At 40.2% G+C, this 9,919-nt stretch overlaps 1 protein-coding gene across 1 annotated transcript; it reads right to left on the bottom strand.

Annotated features, from left to right (window-relative positions):
• Window positions 1-940: 940 nt before the first annotated feature.
• LOC104416642 (triacylglycerol lipase OBL1) lies at window positions 941-3,958 on the bottom strand. The gene is made up of 5 exons (XM_010028000.3): window positions 3,575-3,958; window positions 2,970-3,160; window positions 2,598-2,631; window positions 1,908-2,512; window positions 941-1,575 (listed from the first exon to the last, which is right to left on the bottom strand). The coding sequence occupies exons 1-5, from the start codon at window positions 3,876-3,878 to the stop codon at window positions 1,321-1,323; spliced, it is 1,389 nt and encodes a 462-aa protein (XP_010026302.2). The 5' UTR covers window positions 3,879-3,958; the 3' UTR covers window positions 941-1,320.
• Window positions 3,959-9,919: the final 5,961 nt, after the last annotated feature.

Here is a 9,919-nt window from a genome sequence, read left to right as displayed (position 1 = left end):
GTTACGGTTTGCAAGAAATGCACCAAATTCAACGTTTGTCATCCAATGATTGGTACACATAAAGCTATACAATGAATAATGGGAGGCCATCTCCATCTTCAACTCAAAAGCTTAACTCAAGATAGACATTTTGTTAAGAAATCAATATGTAAATAAGAAAATCAGTATCCATTTGAAATATATATAAATTAAAAAATATATATTTCGAACTCATCAAAACGTTCCGCAAAATTTACTAATTTCCAAGAGAATCACAACCTGGTAGATTTAAAACTTGAAAATTATCAAATATATAACTCGAAGAATATCAATCCATTTCTACAATCAATATGTTTGAAAATCAATTTCTATCACTTTAAGTAATTGGCCTAAGGGCAAATATTCATTAATTTAGCCATAATGGATCACTTTCCAGTAACTACGGATTCGGAAAATACAATTTGGACTTTCTTCTAATACGATACTAATAACCCAATTGACATTTCCACTTGGGGTATCTATTGTCTTCAAATTCCTGCATATTAATTGATGTAGGAATTTTCCGAAAGTCCCACTTCGTCGCCTAAATTTTTTGTTTTCTTTATGCATCGGAGCTACACAAGGACACAATGATCTTTTCTTCTTAAAAGAAAAAAATCTCCAAATGATTACCTTGTGGATACTGCGCTTGACTTTTTGCTTTTTGATTTACTTCAATTCCTATTGCTTAGCTCGGAGATATCACGGAAGGAACCTCCCGACTGAGAAAATACCCCAACCCCTGTTTCAAAATTGTCAGTGGAAAGACTATCAAGAGTGATTACAAAAGACACTCTCTGCTCTTGAATGTGGAGATGGCGACATTCAAACAAGTCTAGATATGTGGATTCCTATCCATCCATAATACCTTTAATAAGAATTGTGGTGTAGCAAGTCTTGCTCAACAACCAAGCACAAGGAGCAATGGCACACCTGACGGAGGCTACTGGGGGCTCAGCCCCCTTGGTTCAAAATATTTTTATATTACTAAAAGTCGAAAATTTTATATATAGGTGACATCTCTTTCACTCACCCAATATGCAATTGGATAAAAATGAGATGTCATGCTACAATATGACCTCATGGACACATAATTTAATATCGTATATTGCCAAATAGGTGATTTTCTCTAGAAGATTAAACTATTAGGAAATGCAGAAACAACATACATGTGGAGTGGGATCGACTCTCGGCCGCATAGTTGTGTTTTAATTTCTATCATTTTCTTACAACACAATTGAATCTTGGTGATCCAATCTTAGGAGGCAATATCATATTGTATAAAGCTATAACTATTCTTAGTCATTGTTGGTGTAGGAATAGCTGCGACCCTCCTAATCTTGTAGAATTTACATAATCCTGAGGAATATGAGCAGGTATTCCTGGAATCAGCAGGCCAATCACTCTAAAAATCCTCAACAACAATCCTTCTTTGTAGCTTGGTCCCTTCTCCCAAGCAATCATAAAGCTTCTCATGAGCTCATACCACGCATTCATCATCATCGGTATCACTTGTAGAGGCGAGAAGTAGTTCTTGTTCGGTTCTTCTGGGATGACCTACATATAAAAAAATTAAGCAACCATGAAAATTGAATGAGTAGTCTTATCCAATTACAACATGCCATGTACGGTTAACTCTTTCTTCTTTCTTCTGTTCTTTCGCCTTTTGAGCCCTGCAAAGCCAGTTCTTGAAGTTCATGGACGTGACAATGTTTTTGGTATATGATTTATCCACATCACAATTTCGTTTGATATGAAATGGATATACATAGCATTTAGCTAAAGCTACTTTGAGAACCACTTTGTCCACCAACTAATATAACTAAGCCCACAAAAAATAATTTAGGCGCGCATGCGAGAGAGAGAGAGAGAGAGAGAGAGTTCCTCACATTCCCTTCATATTTGCTATTGAAATAGCAACAACGCCCAAAGTGCGTGAACATGGAAGCTGAATCATCGAAAGGCAACCTAGGCACAATGTCATTGGAATAAACGAATCGAAAGTACGCAATCCGATGTTCTTTCAAGACCCTCTCCATGAACTCCCCAAACTTGTCATCTCCAACCCTAGGTTGACCAAAGGTGTAGACCCCCTCCAATCTCTCCATCAGCCACGTCTCCCCGTGAATGGCCAAGATCGCTGGGAAGAGTATCGCCAACGCACCTCCCAAGCTGTGGCCGGTCAACACATATTTCACTTTGTCGTTCTCGCCAAGCAATGACCTTAGTTTCTCCCTTATGGCATAGTAAGCGAACGGCGCGGGGGTTTTGAGAAGTGGGTCAAGCTCTTTCGGCCAACCTAGGGTCTTCTGGAGGCCTAGAGCTTTCATGAACCCGCCATGGATATTCCCAACTCCTGGTAACTCGTACCGTGAGAGGTCAAAGTCCATGCACCAATCGGCCGCATTGAAAGGTTCCGTGCCTCGGAAGGCGACCATGATGGTGTCGCGGTCCCGTAGCATGAAGGCCTGTGTGGTTACTTTCCTTTGATAATCTGCAGAAGAAAAATAACAGGTATCTGTCAACTGTTATCTTGGTATATTATCCACAGCTTTAGAGATGGCAGCATAGCTCCTTACCATTCCAAAAGTTGTAGGACCCCAAGAAATCCATCTGCACAAATGAGCGGACATAACTGTTATAAAGGACTAATTCGATTATTGTTCAGCAACATATGTTTAAATGTCCAGGTTCAGTTAGTATTAGGACCTTAGTCAATTAAGCTCTTTAGTATAAATTATGATCAATTTTTGACACCTTTTAAGTTCAAATGTCCCTGGCTAATTAAGTTGCACAGAGAGTGTGCTTCAAACAGATCAGCTTTGCGAATTCTTGTTTCTGGTCCTCGCTTCTTATGTCTTCACTTGGTCACAACATGATCCATGCTTTCATTTATAGATTAACCCCAAGCCAAGTAGTGTTTATTTCCGATTTAGATTATGTCGTTTCACCTGCCAGTGGTGGGTGATCGTTGTTTGAAGGTAGGCCTTGTTCTCATAAGATGCTTTCGAAGCCATCATGGAGAGAGCCGCATGGTACTCACTGTCCCCAGGCCTGATGCGGTTGTCCAGTTCCACTCTCTTGTCCAAATAGCCAACGATGGATATATAGCTCGCAGACTCTCTGTCCGGCATTACTTTCCCTGTTCACAGCCCCACATAGTACAGTCAACATCTTTCTAAGTGTAAAGTCAACAGATTGGGTAGACTAATCCTAACTTTTTAGCATGGCACTACTTGATCAATATCTTCAACTAGATATGTTTCCCAGAAAATACAGCAATTGGTCTGAGAATTTAAAACTTCTATTGGTTGGTGATCTAAGTCAGAAGAAGCCGTTCTCATGAAGACATGATCAGTAGACGGGCGTTGATGAGTCTACTTAGGTAGCCGATAAGCTTAGTCGTTCTTAGTTAAATTTCTTTTAGGAAATTGATGAATCGGAGTGAACTAGATCCAAAAGGATAAAATATATCCAAACGCAATCAGACTTATTTCGAGTTGTTTTAATACAACCTTATTGTGCCATATTGCAATAACTAGATATGCAGGCTGACCTCGAAAGCAGTTGACAAGAAGCCTTCCAAAGTTCCGATTGCTCGACAAGAAATTCAACCAAAACTCAATCACCGACCCGATCAAAGACAGGGGTTTGGCCACAAGAAGCAGAAGCTTCTGCGCAAGAATGGATACAAACATGATCCACCTTCGCTCAAAGCTCTCCTCTCCTTCCTCGGAGGAGTCCACGAATTCCCTTTTGTGCACATCGCTGTAGATCAGAATGCGCAAGAGATCGATGACACCGGCTTTCTCTGGGCTCAACAGCAAGTGGTTGCTGCAGAAACTCTTGTCACAAGCCATGGCTTTGAGGCAAAGAAGAGAGAGGTGATTGCTAGGGTTCTTTCTCAATTTGAGAGGGTCTGTGTACTCGCTGCCTTGGATGCGACTTGTACTGCTTCTTGAACTTGGCTTCAAAGGCTTATTTATAGAGGTTTCTTTGCCAGTGAATAGTCATAGACGTAATTTCTGACTTGGTGTTTGTATATCAATCTGTAGATTAGTCTCGGTGTACTTGGCAATGTTGGCATTACTCAAAGAAAGAAAAACGTAAGTTTTTGGCACGAAAGCCGAACGACTTTCGATGGGTTGGTGAAGAAAAACTAAGGCGTTGTGGAGAAGGTGGAGACTCTCTCCGACCCGCATGTCTGCATTTCGACGGTGTCGCAACACGTGCTATTTTTTTTTTTTTTTTTGGTAAAATGTCGCAACACGTGCTATTAATATTCAAGAAAGGCGGTTAAAATATGTTTTGATTTGTCCGTGGAAATTTTCATGATTTAACGTGAGATCATGTGATTCATTCATTCATGACTTATGGTCCGTGGAAATTTTCATGATTTAACGTGAGATCATGCGATTCATTCATTCACGTCTTATGTTACCATATTATTTAATTGATGGGCACTAGAGAGATCTAAGTGGAGCCTTACTAGTATTATTGACATATAAATTTTGGTAATCCGATCATTTATTTATTGTATAAAAAATTAAGAATCAATTTTATCCTTGAAAAAAATATTAAATGCATATAGATTTAGATGCATTTATTTTTAATTTGTAATTTTTGCATTTTATTAGACCGGTGGTGGATGTGTTCAAATTAATGGCTATAAGTTTTAATATGACAAGTTTCATGAATTAGTAAATTGGCCCAAGCCTCTTTTTTTTAATGACAAAAATTATCTGAATAAAGATTTGAAATGATATTACGGTAAATTTTTGGAATTTAAAAAAATCGGGTTGCGATCTTATTTTTAGAAGATAAAATCGAGGGAGAATATTTAGGAAGATAAGGGAAATAAAAGGATTTTTGTGATTGGACATTCACTGTTCATCGTCTTCCCCGCATTCGCTGCCCCGATCGCCGGCTCCTCTTCACCTGCGCTGCGCTCGCACCGCCGGTCTCCACCAGCCATCGTCGCGCCGACCCACGATGACCCAAGCGCCGACCAGTAGCCCGCCGCGCCCACCGTCGGTCCCTGCCTGCACCTCAGCCTACCTGCTCCACCGCGCCAACGCCAGCACCCCTCGGCAGTAGATCTCGCGCCTGCGCCTCCGCCTCGGCGTCCCCGTAGCCGAAGCCCACCGCGCCTGCACTAGCAATCGCCGTTCGACTCCTCGTGACGACCCGAGCCCGAGTCGGGCCGCTCTACCACCACCGCTCCAGGGCGCTGCTCACCTTCCGCCGCGAGATCTGCGACGCGCGTCGCTGCTGCTCTCGGCCGCCGCCGTTCCGGGCCTGCCTCTACCTTCCGCCGCCGATCCCACCAACAGCTGCGACACCTGACGCCGTTGCCCCAAAAACCAGCGATCGACGTCCCTGCTCAACCCGACGCCCAGTAGCACCACCGGAGTTCGACGCTGTTGCTGCTTCCCTCCTGCCATCGCTCGCCCGCAGCAGCTGCCGGACCCCCTCGGCCTCCGTCCCCACACCCGCTCGGAGCCCGACCTGCCGCGCCGGAACGCCGATCTCGCCCCCGATTCGTCTGCAACCCGCGACCCAGCAGATCCCGAGCCGGTTCGCCGCACCCTCGCGAAATTGCTGCTGCCTTGCCGATCTGCTCCACCAGCCTGACGAAGCCCACCGCGCCTCAGCCGATCTCCGCCTCCGATTTGCCGCAGTGGAGCTGCTGCCCGACGCCGCTGATCACCCCGTCGCTGAGATCCCGCGACGCCGTTGCTCTGTCTTTGCCGTGCCCCGAAGCCCGCAGCTTCCTTTGAGTGACGCCGCTGCAACACCCGGCGTCCGAAGTCCCCTTGCTCGCTGCTGGCCCTCCTCGCCGGAGCTCCGACGACCGGCGACCGACGGTGAACCCCGAACCAGCTGCCAAGCTTTGCTTGAAGGGAAAAAGAAAAAAAAAAAAAAAAAGAAATTATGTAGTTTTTTTTCTTTTCTATTTACTTTTATTTTGTTTATATTTTTTTAAGTTTAGTTATTTAAATTATTTGATGTTTTTTTTATTTTCTAATTTAATCTTAAGACGTATTTTGTTTATATTTTTTTAAGTTTTTGAGTTTTATTTTAAATTATTATAATTATTGGATGTAAATACTCATGATTCTTTTAATTATTTTGAATTTTTAGAGTTAAAGTAATTGGTAATTTGACGTGTTTGGTGTATATCTTGATTAGTTTAGATGTAATTTCATAATTGCTTGTCTTAGAAAAACATTAAAAAACAAAAAATCAAAAAACAAATTTTTTAATTATATTTTTTGGAATAGATTAGTATTTTTAGATAATGCATTTTTAATCTCATTTTTTTTTAAAAAAATAGTTTTCTAAGATAGGATAGGGTTTAAGTCAAATTAACAAAATAAATAAATTATTCATTTTAGATAGTTTAATTATGGTTCTTATTATTTCCGAATTTCAATAAATAAAAAACATAAAAATATTAGGTGCATGTTAATTGCATGTTAGGTTCATTTAATTAGAAAGAGCTTGTTAGTAAAATTAGGTCATGTAGTTAAAGTGCATGTTTTAAATTCGAAATAAAAGAAAACCCAAAAAATTGTTTACTTCATGTGTTTATTTCTTTTGAAGTGATTTAATTCATTGAGTATTTAATAATGGTTAAACATTCGTGTAATCACCCAATTTGCATGATAGTAATTTAGGTTAAAAAAATCCAAGCTGCCTACAAAAACATTTTTGAAAAATAAAAGAAATGGTATCGAAAGAGTATTAGAAAAGTAACTAAGTCCCCGTACCTTTAGTCTCTGGTTATGGTTCATAGAAATAAAATAATTCTCTCATTATTTTACTTAGATGTCTAATTGATCTATCGTAAACCGATTAGTAGCGACTCCTAAATAATAATCGTTTGCATGTTAAATATTAAAACCTTAAGTCGCGAATTGATATGGACTTGGGAGAATCCGAGCTAAGTTTAAAGACTTAGTAGTCCATTAGCTTAAACTTAGATAATGCACCTAAAATTAGGTCGCGACAAGTATCAACTATGCCGTTCGAGTAGGGTTGGAAAACGAGGTTGTGCTAAATTCAGCGTCCTTCCAAACGTGATCCAGTTGACGTACTGCTCGTGAATTTTGTGCTCCATCGCTTTGCACAAAATAGCTACTTGGACATACAAGACGGTCATGAATTGTCGTACTCCATCGTGTTGCACACAGTTGCTACTTTTGACATATAAGACGGTATGAATCATTCACTTTGAACTTGTGCGAATTTCATTTTAGAAAATGAACATCACTTATTCGGCTAAATATTAGGTCCGCAGCTTTTTTTGACGCGGCCCACATTTACGTTTTAAATTTGAAATACGGCTACATTTCTCATTATTTGGTGACTAGATCGATTCAATTTACAAATAGAGAATGAACTCTCATGCATCCAACAGATGCAATTGGTATTTGGGTCATTGTTCTAAAGGGTTTTAGTGGGTTAAATTTAATTTTTAACCGAACTTTTCATTTTTTTAAAGATATTTTTAGTGTGTATACAATATTCCACCATAGATCAAGTAATACAATAAAAATAACAATTACACCCAAGTCATTAAAACAATTTCAGTGTTTCAAAACTTCAAATTACACGCAATAATCTCACTATGTTTAGTCTCACGATCCCTTACAAAGGGGAAAATTGCTCAAAAAGCCCTAAAACTATTGCACAACGACCAATTTAGTCTTAAACATTTCGATTGTGTTAATTTAGTCCTAATTTTTTTTACAATTTGCCGATTTAGTTCTAAATTTTTCATGTGCCAATTTAATCTTAAAGCTTTTGACAATTTGTCAATTTAGTCCTCACGGTCATTTTTAGACGAAAATCACTGACGTTGTAATCGAGTCAACACCGGCCATCCTATGTGGAGGTGATAAATGATCATTTGTGTGGTGGTCATTAGTCATTAATGAAGAAAACTATGGTGGTTTTGCTCATTAGAAAAGAGTGTCTATAGGTTAATCCCATTGGGGCCCTTTTTTATATTAAGATACATGTGCGAATTGTGTTAGAGAAATCCCATATCGGAAAATTGACGTGGTGTGGAGCAATTAATATATCTTGGTTAGGCCATAACTTATTGGCTTAAGCTTTTGAGTAAAAGCAAATCCAATTGAAAATGTCGACCGGCTCGAATTTAAGTTCCCTCTTAGTAATCTCCCTAAGTGAAGATATTAGATTTTTGCTATATGCTCCCAAAATTTCAATCCAAGTTGGGGGAAACTTCTCTCCTGCGAAAACCGGATCGGTGCGTTTTTTCAAACACGAAGTGACTTTCACCTGCACAAATGAAAAACACACTCAAAAAAACCCTAATCGTATTTCACGATAAAAAGTGTGTTTTTTCTCACATATGTCGATGGGGTCGCTTCACTTAAGACCAAAAGGACCCACAACGGAGATGCCTGGCGGCATGACAGAGCTGAGTGCTAGAGACGACAAGGACAAAACGGTGGGCTGGAGCATTGTGATGGCGCGCGGCCATGGTTGACTAGGGAGATGACCAAAAGAAGAAGAAAACCAGTAGAGAGAGAAAGGGAAGAGATGGTGTTTTATTCCATCCTTAGATAGATACAATGTACCCAAACTAGTCTGTCAGTGAGGTCGCTCAAGGTGTAACCCTTTGCCAAACATTAATTGACTATGCGATTGCTGCTTGTAAGTTTGACGGTGGGGCTATCCTCTCACCCTTTTAGTAAACAGGATCAACTTTGCTAGCCATGCATCCTAGACCATGTAGATCAATCCCCATTAGAAGTTTTAGTTTCGAGATTCTTGTGTGGATGAGTGAATATAGAGGGTTGGCCCATAAGACTGGATGATATGTTAGACCATTTAGCAAACTTGGGCTTGTAATTGAACTTTTCATGGACTCAAAATACAACCTAAGCCCGGCCATGCAAAGGCATTTTCATGATCCGTGCTTTAGAGGCCACGCAAGATCAGCACGATCGGGCCGACCACTTAACGAGTTTAATTGACCTTCACCTGGTCTGTTTTAATTGAGCCTATTTCAAGGTTGTCTTTGGCCGAAAAGACTTCATTTCTGGTGTTTGATCTTTGATCCCGAATGGGTGTCGATGTGTCAAACAGATATATTTATTTCGTTGGATTCCAATCCTATAAGCTGAGGTTGAGTTCACTAGCTTGAACAGTAGTAAGCTAAATAATGCCGCTCAAGTGCTTTCACTACACGTTGATAATCAAATAGCTTAAATCTGAGATTCTAAGCTCTAGCTTAAGAAGGCTGCATTTCTAGCACCTCGAACCATCCATTTGTCACGGTTCTTTTATTTATAGTGCCATAGGACAATGATTGTAGTAATCTTGTCCAACAAGGAAAGAGGGTACTTGTTTTAGCTAGAGAAATCAGATAAATTGGGACGACTTTCAATACCTTTTTGGATGGTGGAGAGACTAGGAACAAGTCAAATCGCATATATGACATCCACAAAGTGTTCCTGGGAGCATATATGTGAAAGTGAATCTAAGGAGTTGGGCTAAAATTGCAATGCCGATGCTAATAGAGCGGTGTTAAAATGGATAAGTTATTGGGAAAGTCCTTGCAATCACCTCACTAATACCAAAATACAATTGGTGAGGACCAATACGAAAGACAGGATGAAGGTACCAAAACAGATGAAGAGGAGTCTAAGAACTCTATGTCTGAGGTGAACAGTGGAGACGAAGATGAGGAAAGCAGTGTGGAGGAAGATGATGAGTAGATATCTACGGAGGGAAAATACCTTTTATCCAATTCATCAGAGCGGTTTAATTTGATGCTCATTTAATTTTTTGTGGTGGCCCTCTGATTTTGGTCCCTTTGAATAATGAACATGAGCACATGCATTTATCTCTTTTGATAGTATAT

Source organism: Eucalyptus grandis, chromosome 1, assembly GCF_016545825.1.
Source record: "Eucalyptus grandis isolate ANBG69807.140 chromosome 1, ASM1654582v1, whole genome shotgun sequence".
In the NCBI taxonomy this organism is placed as follows: Eukaryota; Viridiplantae; Streptophyta; class Magnoliopsida; order Myrtales; family Myrtaceae; genus Eucalyptus; species Eucalyptus grandis.
The sequence above is the reverse complement of the archived record's forward strand: the minus strand, read 5'-3'. Positions and strand labels throughout refer to the sequence as shown.